Below are 23,630 nucleotides of genomic sequence, written 5' to 3' on the forward strand. Positions count from 1 at the left end.
GGGACCATCGGCTTCATAGGCAGGGTCACTACCCACTAGGCTATTTAGACCGGTCGTCACACAAGGATCAATAACAATTTATATAGACTAGGTACTCTACTACTAGACTAGGTAGGTACTAAGTCAAGCATCAAAGCAAAGTAATATGAGATATTTATGAAAAAGTGGAGATAAATTAGCACTCCACTATACACAGGTAACAAAAGTAGCATTACGGCTCGATTCAGGAATTGAATTAGAGATGCACTAGATATGAAATAGTAAAGATATGTGACGTTCCACGGCAAAAGGTACCTTAAGGCGACTGGCGCCGCGATTCCGGAAATGAATTAGAGATTCCCTAGATATGAAATAGTAAAGTTATGTGACGTTCCACGACAAAAGGTACCTTATGGCGGCTGGCGCTCACGTCGCATAGTGCCGCAATAATATTGGAACGACGTTAATAATAGCGTAAGCACCAACCGTCATAAGGTACCTTTACCCGTGGGACGTCACATATCTTTAATATATCGTATCTAGTTAATCTCTAATTCACTTTCCGAATCGAGCCGTTAATAGAGTCCCGTACCTAAGTTACTACTTAGGTACGGGACTCTATTAACGGCTCGACTTTTTACTAAAAGCCCTGAATGGCGGAGCATGAATGGCGCACTAGTACGTATTCAGTTATTCACGAGGCTAATTAAGTTTACGCATCGCGGTTATTGTGGAACTTGGAAGCCGTTGTGATAGTTTAAGGCAAAATTAAGATGAATAATAAAAAACCGGTCAAGTGCGAGTCGGACTCGCCCACCGAGGGTTTCGTACTTTTTAGTATTTGTTCTTATAGCGGCAACAGAAATTCATCATCTGTGAAAATTTCAACTGACTAGCTATCACGGTTCGTGAGATAAAGCCTGGTGACAGACGGATGGACAGCGGAGTCTTAGTAATAGGGTCCCGCTTTACCCTTTGGGTACGGAACCCTAAAAACGATGAGACACTTTTAATTATATTGCTAAGGAATTAAGTAACCGTCTCTAAATTTTACTAAAACCTTAAATAACTATCTTTTGATTTTTTTTCAAATATTGTGATACTTAATACTGATAACGCTACGAAGGTCTTAGTAGCAATGAATTAAAAAAATAAAAGAGATATATTTTAAGGTTCTAACGATTTATATCAAAACGTATTACGAAATAAACATTAGATAAATAAAGATGATTCGAACAAAAGTAATAATGAAACCATAGCAACGATGGTAATTATGAAACATTAAACATCATTGAAGTAGACGTATGATATTTAATTACACAAACGGGTCTACCGCGATGTAGGTATGTACCTACTTATCGTTTTTTCCTTAAATTTTGTGTAATTAAATACATACATATGTGTACAAGACGCGACAGTTTAAAGTGTTAGACGTATGATATTTCATTACATGTAACTGTCGGTTATTTGAGTTGTGTAGGTGTTACGTACAAGGTAGGTACCTAAATATATAATTGTAAACGTGTTACCCACGCGGCTATTACCTAGATTAGACTCCGGTCCAGTGGCGGGAAATAAATAAATAAAATTTATAAATAACATAATATGTACATATTCATATATAAATATGTATTAATACCTAACCAAGACTAACATGTTGATTACCTTTTATCAAGAAGCATTAAATATACTTTTGATACAGCAAAAAATAAAGTCATTAATATTTATAAGTAATTTTAAAATGCAATCAGTATTTCAAATTGATTCCAAAACACCGTTTACATTATTCATAAACGGAATGCAGGCTTAAAACACTTTGCACCAAGAAAACGTGAAAACTAATTTTGTACATACCTTAGATTCTTTATTCTTAATAATATAGATAATTTTATCTTAATTATTAAGAATCTTGGATCTATCTTAGCGATGTATGCAATCCCTAAAACTCATACATTAAATAAATATGATAAATGAAAATAGATTAGGAATGCAGGCAGATGATTAAAAGTTATCGGACCTTAAAAAAATAAATATCCCTAAACAATTAAAGAAAGATAATCTCCAGTCAAATCCGTGACGCGCGCCCGCCCACACGAAGCGCTTGTAAAAAACCGTAAATCGTAAGAAAGTCCGGTACCTACAAGAAAAGTGTTATAAGTATAGCACACACGCAAGAAATCTCTAAGAAGTTACGCACACACGCGCGTCACCCATTAGTATGTGAGGCGTCGGACGAGGACTCTGCGCGTGCTCCTCGGCTTCTTATTATTATTATTTATTGTTGAATAATGTGAATGGTAATGCGTGGTTGTTCACGATCCCGCATAACACCTGCCGTCTTTTCCCACAGTCGGATCGGGCTGGAGGCGCGCGCAGGAAGTGCGCGCGCGCGGGTGCGAGCGGGACGGCCTGCGCGCGTGCAATGCGCGTGCGACGACGTGCGCGCGCGCGCGAGAGCGGGACGCCGCACGGGAGAGCGTAGCACCGTAGTTTCGTAGCACTGAAAAAAAAATGCAACATTAACGTTAGACGCGAGGAAATTAATGACACGCGGAGATCGCCCGTCAATGTTTGAGTTAATTGAAACGGCTCGGTAAATTGTAAGTGCGCGCTGTATTAAGATGATCGGTTCTCCATTAGCTGCCTACGTCTTCGCTCGTGCAATAGCCTTGTAAATAATCTTCGATGCTCATTATGGAGATATCCTAATTTATCTACCTGTTGACATTTTTTTTCGCTGCGTTTTGTTACTTAGTATGTTGTCGCGAAACGATGTAGCATAATAACTCCTCTTAAGGACAAGGAAACCTTGAAGGTTAATTATAATTTTCGTAAACAAGAGACGGTCATATCGTATCGCAGCATCTCTGTAAATGTCGTGTAATTTATTATGCAAATTAAGTGTTTTTATGAATTCCCCGTTTACGAGCCGTAGGCAGTGAGGAATATTTTTAAGAAGCTTTCTGTAAAGTTGGCTAATTACTTAATTTCTCCTCAGATTTCGGGGGTTGATTACTGCTTAATAGCCGGTGTGATGCCGCCGCGATGTTGGAAATATTCAATTTTGTTCAATAATAACTGTACCCGCATGTCACGAGAAAATCAATGCGATAAGTAAATCAGCGAAACCAGTTCATCAATTAAGATTTCTCCTTAAAAATGTACCATTGCGATGTAGGTACTAACTGTAAAAAATATAACCTTGAATGCCATAATATTTGTATAGCGTCTTTTGATCAAAATAGACAATTGAAGACGAGAACTGGCGGAAATTTTGAGGAGGCGGATCCAAGATGCTGTCAGATAATAGAGTATCCAGTTACCGTACATTGTCGATACCGCTTCCTTGTTCGATATAAAGGCAAAGACGAAGTAATTTTCCTGTTATGCTCACCATCAATACAACAATATACAAGACTCGATATTACGAAATAGCCACAGCGTGAATAGACACCCCGGATGTGCGCAATTTAGTTTCGTTCAACCCAATGAATGCTTCTATAGTTCATTTAACAATAAAAATTGCTCATCCCGTGTCTTTGATTTTCAACGTCTCGAATTCGTACTTTAGTCGTCCTAAACTGACTTTTAACCACTCATATTTAAGGTATAGTTTCGAGTGAATAGAGTACTGGGCAGTTTTTGCATAAGGAATTGTCCACCCTGTAGGTCAGTCTATTAAATCGGGTTGTGGAGGACCGGATGGGACTATATCATGTTTCAGTGATTTTAAACATGTTGCTTATGTTACGTCACCTTATACATTGTTTCGGTCGAGGGCTATGATTTGAAACGTAATGCTAATGTGTTAATAGGCAACCGGATTATTTTACATTAATATACTTTTACTGTATTTTAAACTATGTCTTTGGTGAGATTTGTAATTAGAGTTAATTATAAATATTATAAATCATTTAACGACGAAGTTTTACTTAAATACAAGTAGGTTAAAAACCTTTTCGCTAGCGTGCTTATCAGAAATTTACTGAGATATCAATGAAATTTAACATAGGTAGTTTTTGTTTGTGTTAAATAATTTCCTTGTAATTATTATCCAGTTGGACCTTTGTAGACTTTGCCCTCTCAAAATATAAGGCTTGTTTCACTACAATTATTTAAGTACCATATGTTTCAATCCACTACTTAAAAAAACGAATATAAACCTAGATGAGTCCAGCAATGCGCTGACTTCTTTATTCATCGGCTATTTGTTGCCAACTTTTGAGTATCTACATTTTGAGAGAGCTTGCCAACCAAACCGACGGAAAATAGTATCACTGTTATACCTACATTTTGTAATAATAATTAATTGAAACATTTTATGGTTAAAGTTACTAGAGATGAAATATTGTTGCCAGTGTACTTACAACAAAGTAAGCTGCCTTCGCCAGTTGGGTCTACCGAAGTCAACGCAAAATCTGTCATCTTAAGCCATCGGCTTTACACTTCAGTGGCTCTGCGCCTTCAATGATTGGCTTTTTGCAACATTTGCCGACCCTGAGCGGTGTGGCGGCCAAATGTGTGCTGTAACTCGACCTGGGCTAGTTTGAGATTCGCCACATGTCGCCAAATGGCGTGCCAAAGGTCGACTAAGGTGGCATTTTTTATGAGTTTCCTTGTTTATGTCTTGTTAAGTCAACTGGCTATGGCGTGTACTTGGAAATGCTCTGAAAATAAATCACCAAGATGTTGCGCAGATCTCTCAAGTTAACATTGAAGTATGAGTCAAACAGATGACGTATTTTGATTTGGTAATTTTAATTTTATGTTGCATCAATTCTTTGCAACTTCGGTTGATTGACGATTTCGATATAGGTACTTACAATTTACAATTAGTTGACTACTAAAAATTTTACATATTCAACATTAAGCCCTACCATAGGACGCGTCCATTTGATAAAGTCCTACCATATTTCATTTTCAAAACAGAAGATAACATCTTACGAGTGGAATATATTTTCTTGTCACTGTAATTACTAAAAAAATAAAACTTTGTACGTTTTCGACCAGTACCATAAATGGTTGTTAAAGATAGGCCTACGACTCTACATATGACTCTATATTTCATTGTAAGTAATGCCACTGCAACACTGGTAGCAATTACTCGTAACAAACGACTGGCAAGAGTGGTAGCGACGCACGCCCGCTCGCAGCATAAATCTTCTCCATTACAGTTTGCTTCGAACCTGTTTTCACGCTTCGAATTTCGAACATCTATAAAGCCTTTATTTTATTGTCGACATTTTTACCTAACCGACGGTGTCGGTTGTCTCGTTTCGTCTTGCAGTGGTAGTGGCTAGCACGTGCGACATGTTATAAGGCAGAGCGTTCCCACGGTCGCTCGAGCCAGACTGCCCCCCGCGCGCCCCACCCGCTGCGCCCGCGCCGCCCGCGGCGCGTGATTCCACTCCGGACACTCGTGCCAATGAAATAAAGTGCCCGCACAGCACGTACCAATTGCAAAACTGTCCTATCAGCAATGAAAGTGGCGGAAATGGCTCTTTCTGAGAGAGTTGAGTAATGCTCATGGCTCGCGTCGTTAGCTGAGCAGCTAGGGCCATGCAATTACATCTAATTGGTGTAAACGTCGTGGTGCGGGACTCTTTTTAGTTTATGTACAAGGCTAGGTTTGAGCGAGCACCATTAGCGCCGAGTCACGTTCGCTGCATTTAAATTTGCGTGTTGAGATCATTGATTCATTGCTGTCCGTAAAGACCTAGATCTACTTATCTAATCACGCTCTTGACTATGTAAATCAGTATACATTAAAATACAATCCTGAGCGATACCACTAAGGCACGAAGCCCACGTGCTCTCCGTATAAATACCGAGTATACTGACTTTAAAACTGGTCAGGGTAGGTGGTCAGCTTATCAATTCTCTGGAATTGGTTAGGAGTAAATATGCCCTCTGAATTCTCGTAAGTGACATGTGGTTAAGTATGGTAAATTTCCGGATGCCTAGAATTCTTTCCGACCCGACCACATATCGGCTAAGTAGGTAGTTTAAAATAACACTTCACAATCAGTTAAGCCGACCACTGACTAACAGTCCGCCGGACGATATCGGCCGGACAGTTGTTCGGAACTGTCAAATTTTTGTTCTAACTGACAGGCCGATATCGTCCGGCGGCCTGTTAGTCAGTGGTCGGCTTTACAATTACTTAAATATTAAACAAATACCTACTACGTATACCTACATACTCGATATAAATAATATAATAGTACCTATATTTTTTTAATACCAATTACATATCCACATATACTTATTATTTATTAAACGAAACGAATTATGTAAGAAAAAGGTGTCTTTGAATAATAGCGATTCAAATGTGCCAAATATACTGGTGGCATTGGCATTACCCACTGTCATACTATTAGTTATTCTGTGCCACTGTGTGGCAAGCAGTCTTTGCCACGCTCTAAATTCAAGTAAACAAACCCACGTGAAATCCAATACAAATTGAACATAGCACATATAATAAATTGCGCTAGGTCGACGCGGGCGCGGTTGCGATACGGCGTGACATTGTGCGCGTGCGACCAGCGCATGCGCCGGGGCACGACATGAATTAACCAACGCGCGCCAAACAGGGAAAGGCAGCTGTACGCTTATTTCGTACGACTTTCATCTAGTGCCTAGTATAAATTGACCTATTAGGCTACTATCAATGCGAATCTACGTTATAGGCAATCACTAACCCGGGGTAAATCGGTTAAACCGTGTCAAATCGTACTGGTAACCATGGCAACCCCAGGTTTAACCGGTTAACCCCGGGTTAGTGGAATGGTGCACGTGGCGCTTAGTGTCACTCGTTATCTATTACCCTGGACAGGGATTAACCCAGATTTTATGGTTTTAAAACCAACGATTGTCTTTATGGTAGTTATAAGCCGTCTATTATACCCATTATTTTAGTAGAACTTTCATTTATTTTATAACGTAATATTAGCATTAACAGATAAACCTTACATGCTAATACTTAGATTTCATTTATATTTACTTTTTAACTTAACTTATCTTAACATTATACAACATTTCTTCTAACAAACTTTTAACTGTTAACAATATTGCCTCTTAGAAATAAAGAATTAATTTAAACACAAAACACTTGATTCATCCATTAGTTGGAAGTTACACTTATACTGGACTATCTCTAGCAAAATTTCTTAAGTGTTTGTGAGCAGCTTTAAGCTTACCTGGGAACAGTCTAAATACCTAGTTTTTGCGATTGTCTCCTTTTGGTAAAGAAGCGCGGATGCTTTAGAATTTTTAGATGACTCTTCTGGTTTAAGTGAACGTATAATTGCGGCGTCTTTTGTTTTTGCTTTACGTAAAAGTCTACAGATGTTAATCTGTGTCGAGTTTGCTAATAGATACTAAAATATGCTACATCACACTTTTCGAGAAACATTTTTGCAATTAATTATGTATGTTTAATATACCTACATACAATTTTTCTTACATGTGCGAAAATGTAAGCATTTTTTTAAAGACATTCCTGTCAGTTATCTAGTGGCTATAGTTGCCATAAATAGCTAATCGGCATGCCACTAAGCTAATCAATTCTAAGTATGTTTTCTAGGCTGATAGATGCCTATATCGGGCCAGAAGACTTCGTTTAACTATTTTTCAACAGAAAACGTTCACTATCCCTGGGAACTTTTAAATTCTTACGTTAGAATACCTATGTCAGAGAAAATGTTTAAATTTACATGCTTATTATATGTAAAGCACGAATAGGTAATAAATGTGTAACTATATGTATACACGATGATTTTTAATCGGTGATCAGGAACCAATTTTTCTAATTCAGTCATCGATGGCGATCACATACTATAGGACCAACCTCGAAATCACTAAATAAAATTTGCCTGTTTCATACATTTGGGCTGGTCCGATGTTGATATTATCTAGGAGAGAGTTAATTTTTTTCGCGATTTCGCGGTTGGTTTCATACTTAAATGTGATCGCCATCGATGACTGAATTAGAAAAATTGGTTCATGATCACCGATTAAAAATCATCGTGTATATTTAATTATTTATTAATTAACTGGCGCACATAAAGGTCCTGGTGGGAAGTCGTCTGCAATAACCATAAATTGACTGATTATCATAAATCTAATAACTAGGAAGTAGGAAGTCTCCAGTGCTTTGCGTAGTCGCTAGATAAGTGTAAGCTAATGGTGCTGGTACCCTTGGCACCGGTGTCGAGTCTGCGCACCCTTATCTAGAGTCAACGTGACCCTTATCTCTACTAGGAAGGCTCCTGGATGGTTCCTGACCTTAATTAATACTAAGGTCACAGACAGGTAAATATTAAAGACACCATCTCCATGTAATCCACGAGAGGTTCTAGTAAAAGTCGAGTTACAATAAATAGTTGTTAGAACTTGACAGTCTTCTTATTGATTTGTCTTTGCTGAGGTTAAGCTTCCTGGATCTACGGCTATAATTTAACCGCTCGTAAATCATAAAAACAATAGCCGCACACAAGACGGAATAAAAACTGACGCAACAATACGTTGGCGCGCATGCGCGAGAAATTCTCAAAGAATCGAATGAGTAACGGAGCGAGATCGATTATCATTTTCATACAATCGACCATCTAAAGGTCACGCGTAATGCCATTCAACGTAAACTAATCTATATTGAAGAAACTACGCGATACTCCTATAATAAAATCGCAAGTAGCTTAACGCCCCAAGCGATCTTAAACTTAAAGCATTAAGGCATAGAAGCGGTTTTGCTGTGGTGAAAAATACCCAAGTTAACTATTAAGATTATTTGTAAAACATGAAATACGCGACATGAGCTATCGCAATATAGGATCTCAGCAACACTGTCGTGTGTATCGTGAAGCCAGGAAGCCCATTGTTAGGTCACGTTCTCACAACTCCCCTTTTCTTCGAGGGAGAATAAATAATTGCACTTTTTTCTGTCGCATATGGCCAAGGAAACGGGGGATTGTGCAAGATGGTTCCCACGATTCGCCCCTAGCGTATAAAGGCCGATTGAGGTCAAGAAAAAATACGTGCTAGCATAATGTGAGGGTTTCTTTTGTAGCGGCAGATGCGCGATCTAGGGTTAAGTGTGGAATCGCATCTGAACTTGAATTGAGGCGATATTGTTTGGGAATCTTGTTTGACTGGGCAAAAAATGTCCGTATTAATTGTTTTTGTAACCCCGATGACAATCTGACCGTGAGTAGGTATTGATATCGATGCAAATATTTGCAATATATAATAAAACAAAATAAGACTGTTTGTAAATAAATAAAAAACGATCGAAATAACTAAATAATACCATACTGTTTTTTCAGAAAATATGCAAAAAAATCTCTTCTTAAGTCTAAAAAACGATAACAGTAAAAATCGGAAAACGTAAAGAGTTGTACCGAAAACCGTAAAAAACCGAAATGCGACGCTCAAACAAACACTTTTTGCTAAACACTTTTAAATGCCATATCTCGACAAAATTTCAAGGGTTCCAATTTCAAAATCCACTCGCCACTACAGCCGCCATTAGAGATATAAAAACCGTTGAGAAAAAAAAGGAATTGCACCTTTTCTAAGGCGTTCTATATTTGAAACCTCGTCGCGTTCCCACGATCACCCACGCCAGTTGCGCTCTACCCCTCTATCTTGAGTTTTTTGTGCCATTATAAAGGCGATATTTATGTAAGCACACGTGAAGAGACGTCGTATGTATAATTTAAGAATAATAATGATAAGTAAGGAATCTTTAAGGCTTTTTTGGAATGTTACAATGTGATTTAATTAAAGACAATGTATTTTATTGATAGAGGTGTCCAATATTTAAAAGCTTGCATGTTGCAAGTTGCAAACTTACATAAGTGATACATATTTTCAAATATGCGTTCTTAAGTAGGTATAATAAAAGCAAAACATTCTTCCAAGACCACTTAGAGACTAAGTAATCATAAATTACGGTCAATCAACACAATGTGCAAAATAAACACTGCTTTACTCACGTATGTTACGACACAGTCAAAAATAAAAACAACAGACTTCAAAATAAGGCTTACTTTCATTCAACAGTGAAACTTTCTAGAAGCATTGAATAAATGGGGCTTTATTATGACGCGTTTGAATTCATATTTGGAACGCGTGTATAGTCATTAAAGGAGAGGGCACAGGCACACATTGCGTTCAGCCGGGATGCGTTCCCACGATCCACGCGACATATGGCGCGAGCGGCCGTACGCGTGATCAACGGTTGTGAAAAAAAAAACTCGGACTTAGCGGATCTATGGGATGATGCCCGCGTACACAGATAAGGAAAACCGATATAGGTAGATAATGGGTCTGTTACGTTTTTGAGGCTATTTTACTATCTTGAGATAGGAGATGGAGACAAAACAAACTTAATAATTTGGCCAAGCCCGAGATAGCTCGAGGCATTTAGTGTTCCGTACGGCTACCATCAGTTTGGCATTGACATAAACGATATCGTGAACGTAATTTACTTCCTATAGGTATATCTCTTTCGCACTAATATGTCAGTACGAGCGAGATGCATAGAAAGTAAATTACGTTCACGCCCACGGTAGCGTTTATGTCAATGCCAAACTGATGGTAGCCGTACCGCTCGCATCGTTATATTTTACAGAGGTTGTTTGCCTGATTTTAGGATACCGTATTCAACTATACACACAGAATAATAGTACAAAGTGTCTAAGTGCGAAGGCCGAAGGCCGAGCTTTAGCAAAATGTCATCGCTTTAGCACAGAGCAATAGTACAAGTGTCTAAATGTGAAAGCCGAAGGCCGAGCTCCGGGTAGGGCCGAAGGCCCGAAGCGTCCAGGATGTTAGTACTTAAACACAGAACAATAGTATAAGTATCTAAATGCGAAGGCCGAAGCCCGAGCTCCGCGTAGGGCCGAAGGCTGTCAGTTCTGTGTTTAACCACTGACATCTTGCAGGCTTTGGGCCTCCGGCCTTCGCATTTAGACACTTGTATTAATTACCTGTGTTTAGAACTGACCTCCTGGATGCTTCGGGCTTTCGGCCCAATGCGACTTCAGCCTTTGGATCTTGCGACTTAGACACTTGTACTTAAAAATACTTGGAAAAGTTACGGGAGGCGCGCGTCTGTCGGACGCTTCGGATCTTCGAATCGCTCCTTCGGCCTTTGCATTTAGTTAGATTCTTGTACTATTGCTTTGTGTTTGAATACCGAAGCCGAGCATCTCGCGAATGCTTGATGTATTATAATAATTTAGAGTAAGGCCAAGCGCGCACCACGATTTTTTGTCCTGCGATAATTTTGTCGCAGAAATGCAACGTATGTGTTTATATGTTAGTGCGCGCATATGCGACAAAAAAATCGCTGCGATTTTAAAATTGTGATTTGTCACATTTTTCCGCGATTGTTCGCGACGCGATTGTCGCAAAGTGAATTGCAGCATGCGGAGTTGTATGGCCCCGCGCGCGCTATGATAATAAAATCGCACCCCGGCCGGGCCTCAGTCGGCATTTCGCTCTCCAAACCCCAACATCTCGGCACCTGCATCTCCAATGGAGTCTCAAAATGAGACGCTAGATGTTGACCATTTAATTATGGAAATAGACGGGGATCACCTTTGTGTTATAAATGCTCAAAGTCATACAGCAATCGCATATTAAAGACACGTTTCATGACAAGCGACTGATACGAAATCCATGTTGAGAATGAACAAATCGTCAAGGTTTCATCGCAGTGCGCGCAGTGAATTTTCTGCGATATATTACAGCGCGATTCTAAAATCGTGTCGCAAAAATTAAAATCGTGGTGCGCGCTTGGCCTATAATACCTTACATGTATACTCCTTCAATTTGAATTTAGAACTCATTACCTTAAATGTATACTCCTTCAATTTGAATTTAGAACTCATTATTTTTTTATGCCATATATATAGACTTTAATACATATTATTTAGAACTGCTAAAAAACAAGATCGGCTTACTTTAAATATTTCGTCAATTTTACCTTTGTTTCTAAAAACTGTGATATTTAACTGTCATATACTATTAATGTCTTCCAAAATTATTTTCTCGTAACAGGACTGAGGGGCTACCGCGAAAACCGAAATTCGCAATTTGCGGGGATCTTTCTCTTTTACTCCAATGAAGGCGTTTAATTAGAGTGACAGAGAAAAATGCTCGCAATTTGCGCACTTCTATTTTCGCGGTTATAGCCCTCAATCTTGTTGCTCACCGATCCGTTGAAAAATATACAATAAGTACTGAATATAATTAATAGATATTATAATTATACAATTAATACAGAAATGTAATGGAATGGTACTTAATGAAAAGGAATATTGTGTATATTGTTTCGACGAATCAGATACTCTCAATAAAATCTATACATGAGGCCAAAGCTGTTCATAAATATTAAATGACTTTATTATCTCTATACGCCTTACTAACTCTATGTGTCCTATTGTGGAAAAAAAAAACACAACGACAGTCAAGAACGGAATTCTAAATTTGAATTTTTCAGTTTTTTGAGATGCCTAGTCCATTGGTTGGAAAGCCCGTTCGAAATTGAAACTTATTTGCAATATAATAAGGTCGTATTTTGTAGATGTCTCTCATACTTATAGTAGGCTATTGAGATAAAATTAAATATCCCACAAAAATAAGCAAGCAGGATTAAACTTTGTGTCAAAGACATAAGTCATAAATTTCAATGCCAAAGTTTTAACTAAGGATGTTTCTCGCTATGAAATGACCAGTGTAAGCATCAGTTAGCTAGCCCTAAGCAACCAAAGGTCAAGCTGCAGTTTAAAAACTAATAAAGATAAAGTTAAGCTGATAATTTTCCCGCCGTCTCCATGCTTCTTTAAGTTGGGTATTGACTGGTCAGCTGCCTGTTAGCTATAGTTTTCGCGAAAATCACCAGGACAGAGGTGAAATTTTTTGTATGAAAACTTGCAACTTTAAATGCATTTTTTGACGAAACTATTGCAGTCTAAAATGAAGTCAAAATCAGTCCATCGATTCAATTTTTTGCAAGCTTTCTAATGGTACCCCACACGATTCTTACAAATGAAAAAAGTTTCAGCCTACCCCTCTCAACCCCCTAAATTTCCCCCTTTAATAAGAAATAAGCAGTTTTGACTTATTTACAATATGAGTGGTGGTAATTGCTATAACTGTTCCAAATTTTAGGTATCTATGTCAAACTTTCTCTGAGAAAAACGTATTTAACTGATTTGCAAGACCGAAGTGATCCCATAAGTGTTCCGTAAACAAAGTTTTGTACGGAACACTAAAAATGGGAAAATTATACAAGGTTTGTCCAGGTTATCTCAAAAATGTACAAAAAATGATTATAATATGTACATTATGTGAAATGAGTAGTATAAGTTTTGACAAGTATTTAATGTAATAAATAGTGGTACCTAATTAATTGTAACCTGAAAAGAATAATTAATTATGTAGGTATTTAAAGATAAGTGTCGCGAATAATTGGATCGTTAAATTAAGTAACTTAGTTCTGCAAACTCCATAAAATATGAACATATTCTAAAAGCCTAATTCAAAATTCGAATTATTCAACACCATACACGCACACACCTAAAAAAACAACAAATCCAATAAAAAAGTTGACTGCCAAGGTCAGGCAAATTGTTCCGAATTTAAAAATTTCTTAGTGTTTTTTTCCGGGGCAGGTGTGGCGCGACTCGCGAGCAACTGTCGTTGTTCCCACGGCTCGCACCGGCCCGTACGGGACCGTGTCATGATTGCCAATTACCACTGTAATGATACTGTGCTTTTGATATTTAGAGCTTTTACGAGTAGGTAATCTAACGTGGTTACCAAATACTGTGCTTAAGATATCTAGAAGTAGGTAGTGTAAATAGGTAATAGATATCTATAACTTTACTAAGAATTGGTTTAAAAATTTACAAGAAAAAGAAAAACGTTTTTAAATCTTTACATTTCTATCTAAATAAAAAAATAAGTTGCTATTGCCTGTTGGAAATACTAGAAATATAGTCTGTCGCAGAAACTTAGATATTTCTGACTCTTTATTGGGAGGTACCAGTTTATATGCTTGTATTTTATGTTTGGATTTTCAAAGTACGATCGATAATAACTAATAAAAGCAAAGACTTGGCAAATCATAATTTTATTCATTTCAGAATCTTGAGCAATGTTTGTATGCCGTTTTTGTTTTGCGTAAAACCGTGATCGGCTGAGTACTCATTGCTTAACGTATTAGTCAGTTGTATAGTAAATAAATTGGTTCGCGGATAAAGTAGACATAAGTGACTCATAGATAAAATTAAAAACAATCGAACTCCCAGTCTGCATTTTAAATAATCTATTTAAAGCAATTTTAATAAAATAAATAGTTTTCAGCAACGCTATCAAAATTAATTCGCAATATATGATATGTTAGTTATTTTAACTGATCGAATACATAATTAAAAACTGCTGGCTTACATAAAATAAAAAGTTTTCAGCTGATTCATACGTTTTATTTCACCAATCGCAAAACGTAATTTCGTGAAAAAAAATTAGTTAGGCAATAGTCGCTTTTAGTGCAGTGGTGTATGCGCAGAGATAATTAAGCATACTGCATTATTGTTATGTTGTATTGCAATTCCAACATTCAGAGCCCCAAAAGGGATGAGTACCTATAGTTTTTATTCTACTGTGTTTGACAACATTTTAACAACATTCCTAATACAAATAGTGCTTGAGCCGTCATTTATGGTACAAATGGCTGCGCGTGCGCCTGCCACGTGCTTCTGTGGCATTATGCCCTTTGTTTGCGCATAATGAATAGTTAACCATTTGTTTGTACACTAAATACCTTTAAGAGACACAGCAGCAGTAGTCTGGCTTCGAGAGTTTACAAATTGGATAGTTGTTTTTTTTTAAACTAGCAGTTATTTAACGGTCAGCAGTTTTAAGCAAAGGTATAGCTGGTCAAGCAAATCTTGTCAGTAAAAAAAGGCGCGAAATTCAAATTTTCTATGGGACGATAACCCATCGCGCCTACATTTTTCAAATTTGCCGCCTTTTTCTACTCACAAGATCTGCTTGACCAAGTATATTTACAATTAAATAGTATTCATTATTATGCATTATTAGTATTCGAAAGTATATATTCGAACTTATTACTCGTAACTTTTTTAATACAGTTAATACAGTGTGATTTATACTAATTAGCTAAGTTAGGTATTTTTTTAATTTAAAAAGTTTTTTTTAATACCACGTCGGTGGCAAACAAACCCGGACCCGCCTGATGGTAAGCAGTCACCGCAGCCTATGGACGCCTGCAACTCCAGGGGTGTTACATGCTCTTAACCGACCCTTTAAAAACCTGTACACTCCTTTTTCGAAGAACCCCATACTGTAGAGTGTAGGTAGACCCTTCGGCAGGGAGCTTTTTATTTCTAATATAACTAACTAAAAGTATTCGTTTGTTACAGAGCCATCTAGCGGCCACCCCGTGAACTTTAACCAGGAAGAGATCGATCCTAACAATAAGGAGATAGGGGGACTCGGAAGTATTTGCAAGACAATGGTGCCGTAGACAATATCTTTATAGGTCAGAACCATTATTAGGGGCCGTGAGAAGATTTCGCAATTCGAGGGTGACGTTAGTATAAAATTTGATGCTAATACATTTTGCGTTCAGTTATTTTTGTACCTTCAACCAGGAAGTAACGGTACCAGTGGCTAATACATATGTCTAATTTGATTGTGATTGAGAAAAACGCATCTTCAAAAATTTTACAAATTTTTGTGTAGTGTATAAATAGTGCAACGTGAAGTGTTTATAAATGGCAGTGTTGCCAACTCGGATTGTGAAAAAATGCTAGACTAATGTCTAGATTATGCCAAAATTATGCCAAAGTTTTTTGAAATATGCTAAAAAACATGCTATAGTTGGTCAACCAAATATTGTCAGTAGAAAAAGGCGGCAAATTTTTAAAAATGTAGGCGCAATAAGGGTTATCATCCCATAGAAAAATTGAATTTCGCGCCTTTTTCTACTGATTGTAGACTGTCTTTTTCCACATGAGGCGATGGCGCATATTGTTGCTGCCAAGTTGGTACAAACTTGTCCTAGACTAAATTATGCTAAAAAATATGCCAGATGCTAAATGGAAAATTTTGGTGCCAAAGCGAGTGAAAATATGCCAGATCTGGCATCAATTATGCCAAGTTGGCAACACTGATAAATGGTGTACCTAATGCGAAAGTGCCTTTGGTGTCACTAGTGCGAAATTATTTCGGTATTAGAGCTTACTAGAAAAACCGGACAAGTGCGAGTCGGACTCGCGCACGAAGGGTTCCGTACCATAATGCAAAAAAAAAAACAAAAGAAAAGCGGTCACCCATCCAAGTACTGACCACTCCCGACGTTGCTTAACTTTGGTCAAAAATCACGTTTGTTGTATGGGAGCCCCATTTAAATCTTTATTTTATTCTGTTTTTAGTATTTGTTGCTATAGCGGCAACAGAAATACATCATCTGTGAAAATTTCAACTGTCTAGCTGTCACGGTTCGTGAGATACAGCCTGGTGACAGACGGACGGACGGACGGACGGACGGACGGACGGACGGACGGACGGACGGACGGACAGCGAAGTCTTAGTAATAGGGTCCCGTTTTACCCTTGGGTACGGAACCCTAAAAAAAGTAAAGTTGTTTTTTAAGCCGTCATTCGTTGCAATTAAATACCGCAACCCACAGAAAGTTTTGTAAATGTCAGAAATACGAAATGGATATTTTATCTGAGTCATACATACTTATGTTAATCTTTCAATATCAAAATGAAGGCTGCGTAACGCCAGTTGTCAACAACCTATGTACACTAGCTGTATCACACGAGTGACTCATTTGTTTGAAGTAGTTAAGGAGATGTGGATGTAAGGCTAGAAGAATGTAATGTTTATAAATAATATAAATACTTGAAACATACTCTTACATTTTACTTTATTAAAAACACGTGATCACAAGATAAAGTAGTTGTTTATGCAAAATGCCGGCAGCATATTGTACATTTAAAGGTCATACCTGCTTAATCTTTAAAAATAATATGTAAGTAGTTTCTTTGCCTATAAATATTTAAAGGACTTATGATAGCTACGATGCCTGAACATCTGATACTAAATATATTTAGCTTGGTTTAAGTTAATGTAGGTAATATGTACTCATAAACGCAGATCAACACAATAGTAAAGTTTGCAATGTTATTTGCTAACAGTTTACACTAGCTACATGTAAAAACCGGGCAAGTGCGAGTCGGACTCGCGCACGAAGGGTTCCGTACCATAATGCAAAAAAAAAACAAAAAAAAGCAAAAAAAAACGGTCACCCATCCAAGTACCTACTGACCACTCCCGACGTTGCTTAACTTTGGTCAAAAATCACGTTTGTTGTATGGGAGCCCCATTTAAATCTTTATTTTATTCTGTTTTTATTATTTGTTGTTATAGCGGCAACAGAAATACATCATCTGTGAAAATTTCAACTGTCTAGCTATCACGGTTCGTGAGATACAGCCTGGTGACAGACGGACGGACGGACGGACGGACGGACGGACGGACAGCGAAGTCTTAGTAATAGGGTCCCGTTTTACCCTTTGGGTACGGAACCCTAAAAATGCCGTAGGTACCGTTGTATAAGGATATAGCGGAAAATCTTATCAGAATTAAATAATGATGTTTATATTGTGTTGGACTCAATTACCCTTAATAGCGCTCGCGCCAGCTCACAACTCTGACGCAAATGCCTGTGTTCGATAACTGTTTGCCTTCATCTGTGCAAACCTGGTGATATCATCGCTATACGGTTGTACAGGTGTCTCATTGTTACGGCACCAAAATAACTGTTCTGCTAGGACCTTGGAATATCAGGGATCGAGGGGCATGGTTACACTGGTGGTGTTGGTATCTTAGATCGCTGTTCTAATGCGTGTAGTGGGAGAGGTCGTGCTTAGTCGTGGTTGACGTATGCCAGTGTTCATTAATAATTACGAAAACAGCGATGTAGTTAACATTTGTAGTATCCTCGAGATGTTTAAGTTTGACGGATCTGTGCTCTTAGATCGCTCTTCTAATGCATGTAATGGGTGAGGTAGCGCTTAGTGGTGGTTGACGTATGCCAGTGTTCATTAATAATTACGATAACAGAGATGTAGTTAACATTTTGTAGCATCCTCGAGATGTTTAATTTTGACAGACCTGTGCTCTTAGATCGCTCTTCTAAAGCATGTAATGGGTGAGCTCGTGCTTAGTGGTGGTTGACGTATGCCAGTGTTCATTAATAATACGATAACAGAGATGTATGTAGTTTAACATTTGTAATATCCTAGAGATGTTTAATTTTGACAGACATGTGCTTCTGACATTTTACGTTCAAAATTTAAATATTTATGCATAGGTACTTACGGGATACGAAAACGTGAGAACAGGCTGATAACGTCTTAAGTTGGCAATTGCAATTGCCAATAATAAAGTGGGTGAGAACGTTTCTCAACAGACCCTCGGGTCAAACGATATTATAAAATTAATGGCTGCATGCTATCTATAAAGCAGCATGGTCTCTTACACTATTTATTAAGATCGCTTTAATTGGTGCGGGAGATTCATTATACCACCCTAAATAACGCTATAAATGTGAAGAAATAACAAAATGGAAACCGGTACATGCATTCGATACATATTAAGTTGCGAGAAACTCCGTTAATGTACTTCTAAATGCTTTTGCTGGGTTCATATTGAGTGTAGCGCCTTAATAGCAATTTAATTGTAATTGAAAACTAATCAACTCTGCTGAGCGCAATATTCAATTAGCCATAGATCATAATTATTCAGGGTTCAAAAGCTGCCGCGGATACGCGGTGCCTGCCGATATAATTGACCCTACTGTTCAGTTTTCGAAATCGCTGCACGTGGCTACCTTTTATGGTAAGACGTACAGTAATTTCTCCCAACATTCCAAAGTAACAATTGAAATGCACGTGTCTTGAAAGCATTCCGAATTTGAAATTGGAAGCCGAAAAAAAATTAACCCAAATTTTGCAAGAGTTGCGGAATTGGAAATAAGGGTTGCAAAAAATCCTTTCTAACCCGAGCGATGCGTCCGAGGCTTTGGATCGAACACGTGCAGCGGTAACAATGCTGTGCCTTACAACCAAATAGTCCGTTGTATCGGTGGTAGTTTTGGGACTTACGACGTATAGCGTCTGAGGCACAGCGCGAGATGACTCACGGGCAGCGTCGTCGATACCGGAGCGAACGCCGTATTATTAAAACTCGAAAGGAAAAAAAAGATAAGCGTTCACTCGTCGTCCCGCGTCAAGAATACATCTGCCGAAATTTCTCACGGGTCCTTCGAGCGCGCCTCGTATGGTATTATTACGCCGGACCACTCCGCTATCGCTACCTACGTATTATAGATCTCGCTGTTCTGGTAATTATGACAACTGGGCGACTAGCGGTATAACGCGGCTACTTTTTAATAGCGTGGCGATTAGCATATCGGGTTTGCGATGTGATATCTCTAGAGAGTCTGTCACCGCGCAATTAATTGACGCTTGGATGAAAGTTATTGCGGCCGCTTTTAGTTTGCTTTAATTATGAAACCGTGACTGCCATTTTGTTGTAATTAAATTAACTAGTTAGTAAAATATACGTGCGTGTTACGACACGTTTCGTGGGAGAAAGCTTTTCGCACGCACGTGTGTCGATAAATTATCGTGCTTATTGTAATCGATCTTTTGTCATCCAAATAAGAATAGTTTGTTATTATTTAAGAATAAGTGAGTTGCACAATACGCTTCTGAGATACGAGTCCTGACTTGTTGGAGGTGTTATTTCTCGTAACAGGTTGGGACTTGTCGAGGCTCGGGGGTTGGTTTTTTAAATTGCGCAAAACGGTGCCGATGTAGCCTGAGGAATTTGCAAAGTATCGTGTATTGCTTAGGTAGGAACTCTTATAATGGCGGACTGAAAATAGAACCCGCTCTAATGAGCGGCACACCTACATTATTATTATAATAATAATATAATTATCTATTATTCTTTTATGTGTGCAGTGCATGTAAATCTAAAATAGTTATTTACGATACAAGTGCGAAAAAGAGGAAATTCGAAACGAGTGGCGATAAATTAAAATTTTAAATCGACACGAGTTGCGAATTACCTATTCGCACGTGTATCGTACAACATTTTACAGTACATATGGCCCTTTAAACTTTTGACATCGCACGAAAACTGCTATTTTACGCACTAGTGCGGAAAAATAGGACCATATGTACTGTAAAATAATTTATATAAAAACGAGTGGCTGTTTTACATGCACTACCGGCACTACCTCTGTATTTGCATGCACTTTCACGTTTGCCTATTTTACGGAATTTATATTATCGGTACGGCCATAATGAGATTAATGAGTGTAGACCGTGTAGATTGTAGAACTTGTATTTACTGTGTGATAAAAACAATAAATATCAGTTTGAGGTGTTTGAGTGGTGTATGAGAACTATGCTTTTTACTTTTGCATGCATTTTCTTATGTATAAATACGGGGATTAAAGTGGTTAATGAAATACATAGTTCTGAAACTTATACTGCTTAATTACCTACATATATGTGTGTGATTTATATATTCTTGCCTTTTTAGGGTTCCGTACCCAAAGGGTAAAACGGGACCCTATTACTAAGACTTCGCTGTCCGTCCGTCCGTCTGTCCGTCTGTCTGTCACCAGGCTATATCTCACGAACCGTGATAGCTAGACAGTTGAAATTTTCACAGATGATGTATTTCTGTTGCCGCTATAACAACAAATACTAAAAACAGAATAAAATAAAGATTTAAGTGGGGCTCTCATACAGCAAACGTGATTTTTGACCAAAGTTAAGCAACGTCGGGCGTGGTCAGTACTTGGATGGGTGACCGTTTTCTTTTTGCATTTTTTTCCGTTTTTTTTTGCTTTATGGTACGGAACCCTTCGTGCGCGAGTCCGACTAGCAATTGCTCGGTTTTTATTTATTTTATAAGTAGTTTGTTTATTCATACTTTTTACCAGTTTCGTAACAAACAGCTTTAAGAAGAAAAATATAAGAAGGTAATGACTTAAATAAAACCCACGTGCTACGCCGATGCGTCGTAGCATATTTTTGTAGAGGCTAATGTCTATTGTTTTATGTCGTAAGTACCCATTGACTAAGGAACTGTTCCGTGAAATATATTTACATACGGCAAGGTAAGGTATATCATGGTAATATGTATGCACATACTTATATTATATATTGAAGAATTCGTAAAAGTACATATCCTGTGAGTAGTTGAATGTATTTTTCTTTTAGGAAAACTTATCAAAATTTTGTAATTACAAATCTATATCTACCAAAACATTGAAAGTTGTTGAAATTCTATCTTTTGGTACTTGTAATTAATAAGGATTAAGGCATTTAATTATTGTCATTAGAAATAATATATGTAGTCATTTCTTTATCCTGTAGGTATTTAGATTTTCTAATACAAGATTCTAACGAGTCTGAATTTTATGAGTATACATATACTAGTAGGTGTATTCATATTCTTCAGAGTAGCTTGCAAGCTTTCACCTGAACAAACTGACAAACGTTGTGAGTTAAATAAAAGTTTGTAATAAAATTAACAATTAGTTTTTTAACATTTATTTATGTAGCATTTGAAATATTCCAGTATAAAAAATAAATTTGTTCCTTATCTATATATTTTGTCAAATCTGTTTCTTTAAATCGAAGTTAATGTATGCAACAGGTAACTACATTCCATATGTGAGTGAAGCAACGTATTGCTAATAATCATACTTGGAATCCACTGGCGCCTCTTGTTTTTGCCCCTATCATATCTTCTATCTCTCAATCAAAGTCCACTTAATCACGTCATTCTGACGTCCAAAATAAAACCACGGCGGTAAAAAGTGACCATTAAAACCCAGTAGCGAGGTCCGCCTTGGGCACTGCACGTGCGCGCTCCTCCCGACCGGTATACAGATAAACCGAGACAATACAGCCTCCCCGAACACCTTAAGCCTTTAGGCAAAAGGTCTGTAATGCCTTGGCTCAACTGTCTTTCTTTGATGGTGATACGTTGCCTTATATGGTAAGTATGGACCGTGGCTCGCGCCGACAACATCTCGTCTGACCGCTTATGGAACGAGCCACCAAAGGCAGAATTCAGCGCTACAACCTCTGATACGACTCTTGTAAGATTGAGTTGCGGTTAAAATAGCACGCTACTGTATTACTTTGTCATGTATTTTATGACCATTTAGTGATCATAATATTATCATTTATTTCTAGTATTATATTATAGGGCATATGGGGATGTAAGTGAAAAATATAAAATTCATTTAACTTGTGTGTATTTTTTGTTATTACATTGAACCATTGTCATATAAAATAAATTACCTATCACTCTAAATTAAAGCTCAGTAAAGGAAGATCACAATTTCAATTACCCTACGCTTAACCTACTAAGTTATACAATATTTTCAAAATATCACATCACGATTCGAAAATACAATTAAAGCTTTCGGAGTTATCACGCGTTATCCGAACCCTAATTCCTAATCCTATATGGCACCTTTGAGATTAAAGCTAACATCACAGACGATTGCAGAAACCGGCAGCACTGGTTTCACGGAAGACACTGATTGTGAGTGTTGAGAGTTTAGGCTTGCACCCAGCGGTCTTGGAAGACTGGGTACTGCTGCTCGGGGGTCTGGCATTCGGTGTAGCAGTGTGCGGCTGCGAAGTCAGCTTCGGTCTTGGTGACGGTGGTCCAGAAGAAGGTGCCGGCTTCGGTGCGGGCGAAGTGGACTGGGATGTAGAAGTCGTCGCGGGCGACGGGGATGAGGTCGCAGGTGGAATCCTCATTATACACCAGGAAGGCAGCGCCAGGCTGGCAAGTCTCCATCTCTTCATAGATCTTGCGCTCCAATGCCTCGTTGCTGGCGTTCTCGTCGGCTTCAAAACTTGTCTCGACTGATTTGGCGGGAACGCTGCGTTTCGTCGTTTTCTTAATGATCTTCATTAACGGCTTCAGTAGCGCTTTGAAGCCGCTGTTCTTCATCTTTTCGCTGTTGTATTTGTTCTCGTTCATCGAGTTGTTAGTGGCGATGATGTACTCGTTGTTGGCGTAGTAAGACATGTTGAGAGATTGGGATAGCAAGGTAGAGCGTGTGTCGCAAGTGAGATCACAGGCGGGAATGTGGGGCTGCTCGGGCCGACCGGCCTTTTATACCCAGCGCGCCGCCCCCGACACAAAAGCTCCTCGTACGTGAAAAGCTCCCTTGTGTGTGTGGGTGAGTTAAGTGGTTTATTCTATACGTTTTCATAAAGTCCAAGGGGTCTATACTGTAGTAGCAATGATGAGTTACATAAAGAGTTACTTAACCACGCACTTACACAAATAATATGCATTAACAAAATAAATATTTTTCAACATTGGTGATGCATTAGTAGTCACTTGCTGTATCATTGGTTTTATTAGTAAAGCGAACATAACTTTCTTAGTTGCAAACTGATTACCATCAGGTGGTCCGTATGCTTGTTTGCCACCGACGTAGTATAAACAAAAATTATAATGATTTTATATCACGTACCTATTTCCAACTTATT

At 38.2% G+C, this 23,630-nt stretch overlaps 1 protein-coding gene across 1 annotated transcript; it reads right to left on the bottom strand.

Annotated features, from left to right (window-relative positions):
* Positions 1 to 22,409: 22,409 nt before the first annotated feature.
* On the bottom strand, positions 22,410 to 23,419 carry LOC134672736 (enhancer of split malpha protein-like). Its single transcript, XM_063530681.1, has one exon. The coding sequence runs from the start codon at positions 23,158 to 23,160 to the stop codon at positions 22,681 to 22,683; it is 480 nt and encodes a 159-aa protein (XP_063386751.1). The 5' UTR covers positions 23,161 to 23,419; the 3' UTR covers positions 22,410 to 22,680.
* Positions 23,420 to 23,630: the final 211 nt, after the last annotated feature.

The sequence above is a fragment of the Cydia fagiglandana genome, chromosome 17, assembly GCF_963556715.1.
Source record: "Cydia fagiglandana chromosome 17, ilCydFagi1.1, whole genome shotgun sequence".
Lineage (NCBI taxonomy): Eukaryota > Metazoa > Arthropoda > Insecta > Lepidoptera > Tortricidae > Cydia > Cydia fagiglandana.